We start from the raw sequence: 13,417 nt of genomic DNA, 5'->3' as shown, positions 1-13,417 counted from the left end.
TCAATTTCGTCAACTCTCAAGATAACCGTCATCATATGTGCTAAAGATTCTTTATTTCAAAACTTCATCACAAGACTCACAACTCAAAGGAGGTAAAATCATCACACTTATCTAAACGACTGAATATTCAGAATTTATATTATTCATTATATTCGCACATAAAAATAAACTTAACTTTTATGTGTATTCTTTTTACTTTTTCTATTTTTTGAGGGAGCAAAAGATTCTTTTTTTTTAGAGAAAAAAGATTCTTTATTTTAAAAAGGTCAATTACTCATACATTATAAAGTATACTTAAAAATACATAAATTTGTAATGTTTTTCAAAATTTGACCGAACTAAAATTACTCCTACATTTAATTATACTGTAAGTCGAAAAATAATTACATAAAAATTCAAAAAATCATTTTTTTTTTTTGAATTTGCATGTCATAACACAGGTTATGTCGAAGAAACCAATTCTATTGAAACACAAAAAGAAATTTAACTTTTTATGTGCCCCTAGCAAATTTCTATTTTTTGAGGGAACAAGAGTACTTTATTTTAACTAATATGTCCAACTAATAAAATGAAATGAAAAGAAAAAGAAAAGGAAAAAAATGAAGTAATATTCAAATTCTAGGTGTCGATTTCCCACCGCCCACATCTTGCTATAAAAGTTGCGCCACCCAACTACCCTGCAAATAATTTCAGTTACTATTTTTTTTCTCCCCATAAAAAAAATTTCCACTGTTTCATCCGCCATTTCGCCGCGCCGCGGCGGAGACACCTCCACCACCGCTACCCGCCACCTCTCCCGCCGCCACGCGCGACAACAAACGAAAAATGGCGGGCGAGGGTGCTGGAAACAACGCTGTCGTCGTCTGCCTCCACGGCGACCTCGAGCTGGAAATCATAGAAGCTCGGTGCCTGCCGAATATGGATTTGATCTCGGAGCGCCTCCGCCGCTTCCTCACTGCATTCGACTGCCGCAGGCCGTTCGCCACCCACAGCCGCCACGATCGCTACCACCACCGCAAGATCATCACCAGCGACCCCTACGTCACCGTCAGCCTCGGCGGCGCCGTCGTCGCCCGCACCCGCGTCCTCGCCAATTCGCAGGATCCAGTTTGGGAGGAACAGTTTAAGATACCCTTAGCTCATCCGGTTTCTCAGGTTTGCATTCAATTCAAACATTGTGCGCTTAATTTGAGATTTATTTGAATTTGGAGATTTTGTTGGATTTAATCTGGTAACGTCAGTATGCATTCAATATCAATTAAGCTGTTGACTGACTTTGTATATGTATATTTTAGGGTTGATTGATCTTCAATTTAGGAATTCGAGATTTTTGTTATCATAAATGAGATTTCGAAAATGTTTGGGCAGATTAAAAATGTGAAGATTTATTCACCATGGTGATTTAGGTAGACTTCCAAGTGAAGGACAACGACGTGTTTGGAGCCGATCTCATCGGTGTTGCTTCTGTGGCAGCTGAGAGAATTGCTTCACGGGAGCTGGTAGATGAATGGTTCCCGATTATAGGATCAAATGGGAAGCCTCCAAAACACGATTGTGCGATTAGGTTGCGGTTGAAGTTCACCCCCTGCCAAGAAAACCGCCTTTACCAAGCCGGCATTTCAGGGGATTACGGCTTGAAGGAGAGTTACTTCCCAAGGCGGCATGGAGGGAAGGTGACGCTCTACCAAGACGCGCATGTGATGGATGGGATGCTGCCCGACATCAAGCTGGATAATGGGAGTAACTTTGAGCACGATAAGTGTTGGGAGGACATATGCCACGCGATACTTGAGGCGCACCACTTGGTGTATGTTGTCGGCTGGTCGATTTTTCATAAGGTGAGGCTGGTGAGGGAGCCTACTAGGCCATTGCCTAATGGTGGCAACTTGACTTTGGGGGATTTACTGAAATACAAATCTCAAGAAGGGGTGAGGGTGTTGCTGTTGGTGTGGGATGACAAGACTTCCCACAGCAAGTTCTTTATTGAAACGGTGAGAACCACAGCTTTTGAATTTGTTACTGGTCTTGTAGTGTGTATATAGAAGTTAGCGGTGTGCATTGTTTGACGATAAGAGTTGTGTTTCTGAATATCGTAAGATTGAGGTACTATAACTTTAAAAAATGTGATGAAGTGATTAGGTAGGCAAAGATTTTCATACTATCTTGTGATTTTGAAGGGATTTTCTTGTCACCCGCCTTGGTTTCGAGCTTATGATCAGTTTTGTGCTTGTTCGAAAATGGAGTGAATTGTTTATGTAAACAGCAAACAGAATATAATCATAGGGCTTAAACCTATTCTAGTTCACACAGCCTATTTCTTGATGCAGGAAGGAGTGATGCAAACTCATGATGAAGAAACTCGGAAGTTTTTCAAGCACTCCTCTGTTACATGTGTTCTGGCCCCGCGTTACGCGAGCAGTAAGCTTAGCATTTTCAAGCAACAGGCATGCTTTATTCTAAGTAACTGATTGTGCTTTAAGTAATGGCTTTGTGTTCAAAAAACTTGATTTGTGGATAATTTATACGCTATCATGGATTAATACCATTCTTTTGCTTTTACTTGTAGGCACTTTTTGTTCAGTTACCATGCTCGAGATTGATCTTTTATCACTCTAATACTTTTTTTTAATATATATTGTTTGCAACAGTTAGATTAGAACATATCAAAGATATGCTTAAAGGATCTTGTTGAAAGTATGTTTTGGTCACAGAAGCATTAAGAAAACGAGACCTTCTGCAGTGTTTCTTTCTCATTTGCGCAAAAGGTTTAGTTATTGATGAGAACTAGACATTGAGAAATTACACATTCTTGTGTTTGATCCAGGTTGTCGGAACTCTTTATACTCACCATCAGAAATGTGTGATTGTTGATAGTCAAGGCCATGGCAATAACCGAAAGATAACTGCATTTCTTGGTGGTCTAGACTTGTGTGATGGAAGATATGATACTCCTCAGCACCGGTTATTTGGTGATCTTGACACAGTCTTTAAGGATGATTTTCATAATCCTACATTTCCTGTAAGCCGACTACTCATCACTTACTGGTTTTACAGTTGGTCATACTCATAACCATAATTCTAAAATAGCCAGGAAAGAAGGCTCCACGACAACCATGGCACGATTTACATTGCAAAATCGAAGGGCCAGCTGCTTATGATGTGCTCATGAACTTTGAGCAAAGGTGGAGAAAAGCCACTAAATGGGCTGAGTTTGGAAGGCGGTTCAAAAAAATATCGCGTTGGCATGATGATGCTTTGATTAAGATTGAACGTATTTCGTGGATAAATAGTCCCTCCCAAAATGTTCCAAGTGACCATCCTTCATTATGGATTTCCGAGGAAGATGATCCAGAAAACTGGCACGTTCAGGTCAACGACTTCACTGATATTTTTTCTTTTTCTTTTTTCCAGTTGAAATGTTGTTTAACACAAAAGTTGATCTTGATTGGTTATCTTGATGTCGCAGGTTTTCCGATCTATAGATTCAGGATCACTTAAAGGATTTCCCAAAAATGTCCATGAGGCTAAGAAACAAGTATTGCACAAACTTCCATGTTTATTTCCATGTTTACATAGGCTTACTTAATCAGCAAGAACTTAACTTATTATCTTCTTTCTACTGCGACAACAAAATACAATTATACAAACCTTAAAATTTTCTTTCTTGCAGAACCTAGTATGTGCCAAGAATTTGGTCATCGATAAAAGCATTCAAATGGCCTATATCCAGGCGATAAGAGCTGCTCAACACTCTATATATATCGAAAATCAATATTTCATTGGATCATCCTTTGCTTGGCCAAACTACAAAAGCGCAGGTAGATTTTACCTTACTTGAATATCTGTATCCTTGTGTTATATATAGTTTGAATTGGATTCCAAGTGCATTTGAGTAAATTAGCTGACAAGAGAGGAATGTTTCGATAACTTGTGTTATATTAACAAGTCTTTGAGACCTCTTTCTTATGGTTATTTTACATGATGTAATTTTGTTTTTTTCTTAGGCGCGGACAATTTAATTCCTATTGAACTCGCACTAAAGATTGCCAGTAAAATAAAGGCGAAAGAGAGATTTACTGTATACGTTGTCATCCCCATGTGGCCAGAGGGTGTTCCTAGTAGTGCCTCTGTACAAGAAATTCTTTACTGGCAGGTAATTTTATAGCTAAAAGATTCACTTAGTTTTTCCATTTTAGCTATCTGCTTGGTTCTTTGCATCTATTCTTGTACACATTATTCAAAATCAAAATGTATATATATTTGTACAGGATGCATAATCTGTTGAGTTTCCACTCTTGTAGGGGCAAACAATGCAGATGATGTACGATATCATTGCTTCAGAAATCAAGGCCGCCCAAATTGACACGCACCCAACTGACTATCTGAATTTCTATTGTCTTGGCAACCGCGAAGATCACATTGAAGAAGAGGAGCCAAATGTGAGTTACCAAACCTCGTTCAATGGAAATACGGTAATGCTCCTACACGAACACGGAATCCCATTCATTGGAAAAAAGTTTTACATCGAACTAAATAGAACTCCTACCAGGAATTACCTGCAAAGAAATACGGGCGGTTCATGATATACGTGCATGCCAAGGGAATGGTAGTGGATGACGAGTATGTGATCATTGGTTCGGCCAACATCAACCAACGCTCTATGGCTGGTTCGAGAGATACGGAGATAGCCATGGGCGCTTATCAGCCTCACTACACCTGGAGTAAGAGAAAGGAACATCCATGTGGCCAGGTTACCAAAATATTTCTAAACTGAGTATTCTTTAGGGAAAATAGGTTTGTTAACGTATTAAGCTAAAACCATCGGAAAACCATAATTATTAGTCTAAACCAGTGTATTTCCCTTTTATGTTTATACATATTCTGCACTAAATCATACATGCATTTCTCAGGTATATGGATATAGAATGTCTCTCTGGGCAGAGCACCTAGGAACCATCAAGGATTGCTTCAAGAGACCCGAGAGCTTGGATTGCGTTAGGTACGTGAATAGCGTGGCAGAAGACAACTGGAGGCGATACACGAGAGCGCAATTCACTCCATTACAAGGCCACATCCTCAAATATCCAGTGAGAATAGATTCCAACGGAAAGGTAAAGCCTTTGCCCGGACAGGAGACCTTCCCGGACGTCGGTGGTAAAGTGCTAGGCGCGCCGAGCAGCCTGCCTGATGCATTGACTACTTAAAACAGCACTCACTTCTTACACTTTGTTTTGCACAGATTTTTGTATACATATTGATTCTGAACCCCCAGCGGAAAAGGGTTTGGAAAGCAGAGTTTTTAAGTACAATGTTAGGATATACTTACTAATATATACTTGTCAGGAACTTTGTAAAAAGGCATGTTTTTTCCATACTGTATGAATCTGTCTTATGTAACATTATTGTCCAATCTGGTGTCTCTTCATACAAGCTCAACCAGATTCAGGTCTCATTTGTAGGATTCTTCCATCTCAAAGCAATTCAAAAGTTCGTTTAGAATTCAATGTTACAATCTTTTCTTCATTCCTCCAGTATTAAACGACGCCGTTTAGTATTCGAGCTCCTTTTATGAGTTTTAGTTTTACCACTCTTCACTTTCTATGATCATCACTTATTCATCCTATACCGAATTCAATATTAAAGAGGCATTTATTTTGAGTAACAAGACATGATTGATACTCCCTTCATTCTATAAAAGTATTTGTGATTGTTAATGGCATGGATTTTAATAAATATTAGGTGAGTATGTTATTAATAGAAGAAGTCAAGAAGAAGTCCAAAAAAAGAAAAATGCACACTCTTGTGGGACGTACCAAAATGACAAAAGATACATATTCTTATGGGACGGAGGAAGCAAAATAATTTAATTTGATCAAATATTTGATTTGCATTATTCGACACATGAGATGGCTAACTCGACTCACACTCTAATCATCTAGTTAAATAGTTATTTATCATTTCAAAATTAAATACATCATTTAATCATTCTCCAATTTCATCAATCTTATATATCATATTCATCAAATTAAAAGCCTCGTAAAAATGTTCGATTTGGATTAGTATCGTTTTATGTCTTGGCTCATTTAAGAGGTGAGGGGGCTTAAGCCCCACCAATCATTTTTTTTAATCCTTGTAAAATCATCAGTTTATTGTGGGAATCTTTGCGTAAAAGCCTCTATCATCAACCAGAATCATAGGAAAATTTTCTTCTGAAAATTTTGAATTCAAAATCTAAAAAAGACAGCCTCTGTCAATAATTTTTTTGGGCTCTGAATGGTTATAAGCCTTCCATGGTCACAAAATTAATCTCGAGTAATACCCGACCATCTCAATCTGGAGCCAATTTATTATTTACTCCGAAGAAACCGAACACTCTACAAATTTCTAATATGCTCCAATTAATTCGAAACGACGACACATTATGGAATAGCAAGCAAAATTTACAGAATCCGATTAAAGAAATGTGGAATACACAGGCACACCATGATCATAAAAATCACAGTAATCATCTCATACATAGACCAAATTAATGTTCTATAAATCTCTGATTTGGAAGTTGAAAATACAAAAACGAGATGATTAATTAGGCATCACCATTTCCATTTGTGTGAGTCTATTTGACGGTGACTTTTCCGACCATGCCGGCCCCTTGGTGAGGCGAGCAGTAGAAGGAGTAGGTTCCCGGCGCCGTCAGCTTCACGGCGTAGGTCTCGCCCTTGGCGTTGAGGAGGTCCTCCTCCGACATCGAGATCTTCGCCACGTCCACGCCCGCGGGCACCTCGTCCTCGTCGAACACCACGTTGTGGGGGAACCCCGCGTTGTTCTTGAACACGATCTCCTCCCCCGCCGCCACCTCGAAGTTCTGTGGGATGAACACCAGCCCGCCGTCGTCGCTCCCCAGCGTCACCTCCAGGGCCAGCGCGTTGCCGGCGATCACGGCCGTCGCGGCAGTCGCCGCCATTGCCAGCCCCAAGTCCTTTAGGGACGCCCTCGCGCCGACCCTCGGGGGGGCCATGCGGACGGCGGCGGGCTTCGCGGCCGAGGCGGCGCCGGCCTTCAGCCCGGTGAAGGAGGGGATGGCGACGGCGGCGGAGGTGATGGCGGCCATTGTTTGATTTTGATTTTGGTTTTGGAGTGGGGATGGTTGATTTTGAGGGTGGTGGGAAATCAAGAAATGGGAAGAGGGGAGAGAGGGGGTTAAATATGTGGTGGTGGGTTTAGTGTGTGTGGTGTGTGTTTTGATGAGGATAAGGAATGCATGGATGGAGAAGTGGGGTTTATCTTCATCTCATTGGTTGCTTTGGATATACTATCCAATGATGTGGGATTGGATGTTTTGGGATCTGAGGTGGGAAATAAATATTTATTTGGGTGGTGTGTGTTGTAGATTAATCAATACTTGTCTCTATGACTAGGAGTTGTGATGCTTCCTACCTTTGCTAAAATTGAATTTTATTTTAAGATTTAGGTAAATAGATAAGTAAAGAATGAGAAGGAAAAAAAGGGGACAAGTGAAGAAATAATAAAGTTTAGTATATTTCATTAGGTTGTGTATTTGATCTGAATTTCGAATACTATACATGTCATGTGACTGATAACGACTCAATAATACTATATGTACATAGCTATAACACATTTTAGTGTGCTAGTAAAAATGAAATTGTGCAAAATTTACTGAATATAATACTACTATTTTTGTATTTCATTTGTAAGAAAACATCCATATGATATTATGCTATAACACATTATACTATTGAAATGAATAAATAAATAAAAATCTCAACGTACTAAATGTTTCATAATGTTAAATTACATTGTTGTACTTAAATAAGTATATAAAAATGATAAAGCTCTTTTAGAGGGAGTAGAAATAGGACTCCTAAAAATAAGAGGCTACATTTTGGAAAAAGAAAGAAAAAAAAAAAGGCAATACCTCAGAATGCACAAATTAAGAGTGAAGAAATGCTGAAATGAAGCAGAAATAAATTGAAAGACGAGAAGAAATATATAGGAGGAGAATAAGCAAAAGCTTTTCCAGTACAAAAGGAGGCAATAGTGTAGTACTTAGTGGTACAACACACATACATCGTTTGCGGTTTTGCTACAAGAATCGTACAATTCGAACCACGACAAACAGTGTTAGGCATTATTATTATTATTGTTATTATTATATCAATAACTAAACCAAATTAAATGTGAAATTTCATCTGAATCCCCTCAGGGAAATCGAACGAGTCATTGTATTTACATTTACATGAAATTCTAGAAAATTACGAATTAGTGATATTATCTACCTCACAACAATCCAAAGTTGAAACTAAACTGACCGAATCTCGAATTTTTATTTGTTTCTTAATTTCTATGATTTTAAATTAAGAAAAATATAAATAAAATAAAAAAAAACCTGCTTCCTGTGTTGTTTTGTTTGATTAATTAAGCTTGATTAATTTATATATATATATATATATATATTACAATTTTTGTAGACCAAGAGAATAGCACATTTTTATAATCGTAATTTTACAAGTGTTCGAGTGTAATAGTATACAACGATGACGATGAGTACCGTCTTACAAATCCTAACCGATCAAAGCCAACTAATTATTTTCAACAAATATTAAAAACACAAACAATGATTCTCTATCAACACTACTAAATCACATCCAAAACAAATCAATCTGCAACACCATTTTCCAATTCAAAAACATTCTTGCCAAATTGAATGTACAGAGCTTCTAAATTTCTTATTTCTTTTTCAGCCATTAATTAAGTGGAGAATGGTGCAATACCTAAAATGGCCATTGGAGAGAAACCATTGTATATTCATATATATATCAAACACTAATCTTTACACATATATGCAATATTTATTCTACCAACACCAAGATCACATCTACAACCACTAAGTTATATAGTCCTATAAGATCAATAGAATGTACACTAGAAGTTGAGAATACAAGTCACCTCTCATATGAGCGGAAAGATATCATCATCCTTGCCCTCGTCCATGTCCAAAAACTTGAAGCTCATACCATCAATAGGGTTCGGATTGAAGCTCGGATCAACGTAGCACTTCATCTCGTGGAACAGATTCAAATTGTCCACCAGCTTATGGAATACATTGCATCCGCAACACTATTCGAAAACAAGAACAACACAATAAGTGCACGTTCTTCTCCAAAATACAGTTAAAACCACTATGAATTAACACCAGCATTGCCCAAAACCTATTGATCAGAAGGGGCGTTTAAACCTTTCAACAATCAAATAAGGGGCTGTTTACCTTTCATCACTGTTAAGATAAGTATATATCTCCAATTCTTACCGTGATATGAATCAAAAAAATTAGCTCAAATGATAGAAATTATACAGAGCCTTAAGAAATCCCAAAGTTCAAATCAATCTTAGTAAACCATGGATTAGTCTATACTATCTTTATTTATCAAGACTAATCCTTAAAAGTAAACTCCCCTCTTACTCTATAAAAGTTCTTTCGCATTATTTGAGTACTTGAATTGAAGACAAGATTAGCTTGTCCAAGAACTTTAACACAATGAACAATTAGCTAAGGTGCATTGATTTGAGACATAGTAAATCATCAAGCAAAATCATGATTATAAAAATGGGGACTTTTTTGCTGCAGCAATCAAATTGGGGATTCAAGAAATGCAAAAATTGATGGTATATATACCTGAACAAAGACGGTGCCGTCGGTATAGGCATGTGGGTTGATCGCCCGTGTGGTGCGCTGGCCACAGACGTTGCACGTGAATGCCACGCGCATCCGGCGCCGCGGGGATTTCGTGAAGAGTGACCATGGGAAAGTGGAGACACGCTCCATGCCGGAATTGTGGCCCGACCCGGTCGGCGATGATGGGCCTTCCATACCCGACCCGGTTGTCCATCCCCTCACATTGGCCGCGCTCAGAACCAGCCCCATCGCCGCATCCTGCAAATCCAAGGATCGAGAAAATTGAGATTAATGAAAATTGCAGCTAAACTGTTCGACGCAATTACTGACCCAAAAATCCCGATGATCAACTTCTCCGATTGACCTAAATTAACGATTGGGAGCAGCTAAACTGTTCGACGAATATACTGACCCAATAATCCCTATGGTTTCAGTTTCCGATTGAATCTCAAATTAATTATTGGGAAATTGCAGCTAAACTATTCGATAAAAATACTGACCCAAGAATCCCTTGATTTCAACTCCTTCGATAGAATCTCAAACTAACGTTGGAAAATTGCAGCTAAAAACAGTTCGAGGAAATCACTGACCCAAGAAACCCCATGATTCAGCTCCTCAGATTAACGATTGGGAAATTGCAGCTAAACTATTCGACGAAAATAATGATCCAAAAAGCACCATGATTTCAACTCCTCCGATCGAATCTCAGATTAACGATTAGGAAATTGCAGCTAAAGAAGAAAAGCGCGAACAATACTTACCTTTGAAAGCGTGTGATTACTCAGGATCGGAACGAGTCCGGAGGCGGAAGAATCGGGTTTGAGATCGGGCTCGCCGTTACCGTTACGGCTATTTCTATCACCTTCGGAAACAAAAAACATCACGATATCAAAATTTCCGATGGTCGAAAAGGAGAAGAGAAAAGCAAAAGGTGCTGACTTTTGGCGGAGGTGGAGAAGCGCACAAGTCGCCGGGAAGAAGGGTCTCTGAATTTATCAGGGGAGAACATCGGCAGCGTTACTGCGGCGGCGGCGGCGGTTGTGGTGGTGAGGGCCTCCATTTCCGGTGAATTTATGCGTGTAAAAACGCTACTATGATTTTCTTTGAGCTGGGAATTTGTGAGGGAGAAATCGAAGATTGAAAAACTGAAATGAACTGGGTTTGAGAGTTATATACAGTGGCGAGGTGGCCGATGGCCGACTTTGTAGAAGATCGGAGATTGAAGCTGATTTTTTGAGAGATTTTTTGTTACAATTTTGGAATATATTGGCATTGTGATAGAGACAGGATTAGTGGATCTGGGCAATGTTGGGCTTCATGGGCTTAATTTGGGCCTCATTTGATGAGAGTGGGAATTGAGTTCTCCCAACTTGTTCGCAAATAAATAATTAAATAAATAATGATTGAGCATGGAAAAGTATTGTTGAATGTTGGTCAGGTTTGGTAGTCACTGTCATATAATTGGAATCCAACGTTAATTTTTAAGTCAAAATATCTTGTGTATACTTTGATAGTAATTATGAGGTTAATAACAATTTTTCATTCTTTTCCAAGGGATGTTCAAATAGTACAGATTTCAATATATAAACAATGAGATCTAAGGTTTAAATTCTATCGAATTTTCTCTTTTAGATAAAACAAATTAATTTTGCATTCTATTTAATTGAGTTTTGAACTTTGTTTGATCGAGTTGAGTCCTTGAATTGGTTTTAGTTGATTTAGAACATAGGTCATGTTGATTTTTTTACAGAGATATGCAAACCACTACGAGAAGCTAGGCGGATACCGTCAATAAATTTCAATTTTCCGTCGTTAAGTATAATTATTGACGAAATACCGACGCCAATCACTGGTCGCCCTTAAAATGGTTGGTATTCAATTTACCGACGGAAATTGGATTCCACCGCTGAATCACCAACGGGCGGTCCGTCGGCGACTGTGTGACGATGCCGGCGTTGTTTTCGATTAGCGACAGAAAATTTCGTCGGTAATGTTTTTCGTCGTTAATTTATTCGTTAACGATGTGTGTATTCTTTTTTCTTTTTTCTTTTTGGATGAACGATGTGTGTATTCTTAATGCCAAAGTTATCACTCACTCACACACACACACACACACACACACACACACACATATATATATATATATATATATATATATATATATATATATATATAATTTGTAGGGGTTACAATGGTGGTTGTGTCTTCTTGTAAATATAAATGCTTAAGATTTTGCTACCAAAATTGTTTGAGAAAAAATAGATTAGAAAAGGATCAAAAAATTAAATAGATTTGAGTTGACCTCCTTCCTCTAGACTACTTCATGTAATTGATATGTTTTAATAGATTGAATGCTTGATTGATATGGTTTATATTAAATTTTATTTAAGAGCAGATTTATTTTTTATCATTAGAGCATGCTTTTTTGAGGATAATTTTTTTTTTTTTTTAATTTATCAACTGAAAACTCCGTCGTTAAATGCATCATTTCTAGGACGACGTTGATAGCAAAGCAAATCAACGTATGGAGACGATATCAGTGAGTCTGTCGGTGATCACCGACGAATGAAAAAAATCCGTAAATAAAAATAATTTAGACTACTATTTTGACGTGGGATGAAATCCGTCGGTGTTCCTTATTTTGGTGTAGTGATGATGATTATGATGCATTTTATATATACGATAATACGCCTGTTTATGACAATCATAAGTTATATAAAGACAAATATTCTTGATTCTTACTTCGTATAACCAATAAATTTTGTATTTAATCCTCACGTATGAACACATAGAGGAATGGCATACTAGTCCTATTCCACGTGCATCACTCATATTTAGTCTGTGTTACCGTTATTTTCTTTTGTTTTATATATTTATTTTTATTCTAATATATTATAAATTGTTTTGTTAACATAATTTAATTTTACAAAAACATAAAAATCGGAGCTTCATTTTTTTTTCATTCATTTATTATCATTTTCTTTTAAGAAAAACAAAATAGAGAATCGAATATTAGTTTAAATGCACCTGTCCCACACTTACTCCTGCCTTCTTAAATGTCCATATTTCCTCCCATTTCTCCTTCACCGTTATGCTCTCTCACCTTCTCTCCATATGTCTATATATCAACATTCTCTGTTCATCATCCTATATATAACAGAGAGAGAGAGAGAGTGAGAGAGAGATGTTGAAATAGTCACTATGATGTTGGCTCGGCTCACTCAGAAATGAGAATGTTGTTTTTGCGTTTTTGATTGAGCCGTGCCAATATCTTAGTGCGTTTTTCACATACCATTATTCTTCATTTTGCTACTTCTTCAGGTTTGGGTTTTATGTCTATTTAATTTTTTAAATAAATATAGATAATTAGATATATTTATTGAAATCCACCATCGCTGAAACTCCCAGTATTTAATGATTCTTTCTTCTTGTTATTGGAATATTATTTGCTTAAAATAATTGTTTGGTTTAAATTTAAATGTCAATATCGTATATGCAAAAGATCAATTCTTGATTCATATATTATTTGGAATTTGTACATTTTTTTAATATAAAATAATTATCATTAGTCTCTTGTAAATTTTTTAATTTTATCATTGTTAGCTATTTCAATTGTTCGTATAAAAAAAAGAATTATTGGTAGCCTTTTTCAGTTATCCTTGTAATGGAGTAATTAATAATCTCCCTAAAACATTTGTCTCTTCTTACTTTAATTTGGTACTAGTA

General features: G+C 37.3%; 3 protein-coding genes across 4 annotated transcripts; 1 reads left to right on the top strand and 2 right to left on the bottom strand.

Annotated features, from left to right (window-relative positions):
* The first annotated feature begins 680 nt into the window (after positions 1-680).
* LOC130993692 (phospholipase D delta-like) lies at positions 681-5,504 on the top strand. 2 transcript variants are annotated; one of them, XM_057918726.1, is made up of 11 exons: positions 681-1,155; positions 1,407-1,991; positions 2,328-2,444; positions 2,825-3,019; positions 3,088-3,369; positions 3,467-3,535; positions 3,671-3,818; positions 4,005-4,153; positions 4,302-4,439; positions 4,550-4,750; positions 4,911-5,504. In XM_057918726.1, the coding sequence occupies exons 1-11, from the start codon at positions 826-828 to the stop codon at positions 5,202-5,204; spliced, it is 2,508 nt and encodes an 835-aa protein (XP_057774709.1). In that variant the 5' UTR covers positions 681-825; the 3' UTR covers positions 5,205-5,504. The 2 variants fall into 2 exon arrangements, with proteins under 2 accessions (XP_057774709.1, XP_057774702.1); XM_057918719.1 differs by having other exon boundaries at positions 682-1,155; positions 4,302-4,472.
* Positions 5,505-6,427: 923 nt separating this feature from the next.
* On the bottom strand, positions 6,428-7,981 carry LOC130994389 (plastocyanin-like). Its single transcript, XM_057919435.1, has one exon. It carries the CDS (start codon positions 7,106-7,108, stop codon positions 6,614-6,616), a length of 495 nt encoding a protein of 164 aa, XP_057775418.1. The 5' UTR covers positions 7,109-7,981; the 3' UTR covers positions 6,428-6,613.
* An 820-nt stretch (positions 7,982-8,801) lies between these two features.
* On the bottom strand, positions 8,802-11,032 carry LOC130994337 (uncharacterized). The gene is made up of 4 exons (XM_057919385.1): positions 10,631-11,032; positions 10,453-10,553; positions 9,692-9,949; positions 8,802-9,135 (listed from the first exon to the last, which is right to left on the bottom strand). The coding sequence occupies exons 1-4, from the start codon at positions 10,749-10,751 to the stop codon at positions 8,968-8,970; spliced, it is 648 nt and encodes a 215-aa protein (XP_057775368.1). The 5' UTR covers positions 10,752-11,032; the 3' UTR covers positions 8,802-8,967.
* Between the last annotated feature and the right edge of the window lie 2,385 nt (positions 11,033-13,417).

This window comes from Salvia miltiorrhiza, chromosome 1 (genome assembly GCF_028751815.1).
Source record: "Salvia miltiorrhiza cultivar Shanhuang (shh) chromosome 1, IMPLAD_Smil_shh, whole genome shotgun sequence".
NCBI lineage: Eukaryota > Viridiplantae > Streptophyta > Magnoliopsida > Lamiales > Lamiaceae > Salvia > Salvia miltiorrhiza.
This window is presented reverse-complemented; position numbering and strand designations above follow the sequence as displayed.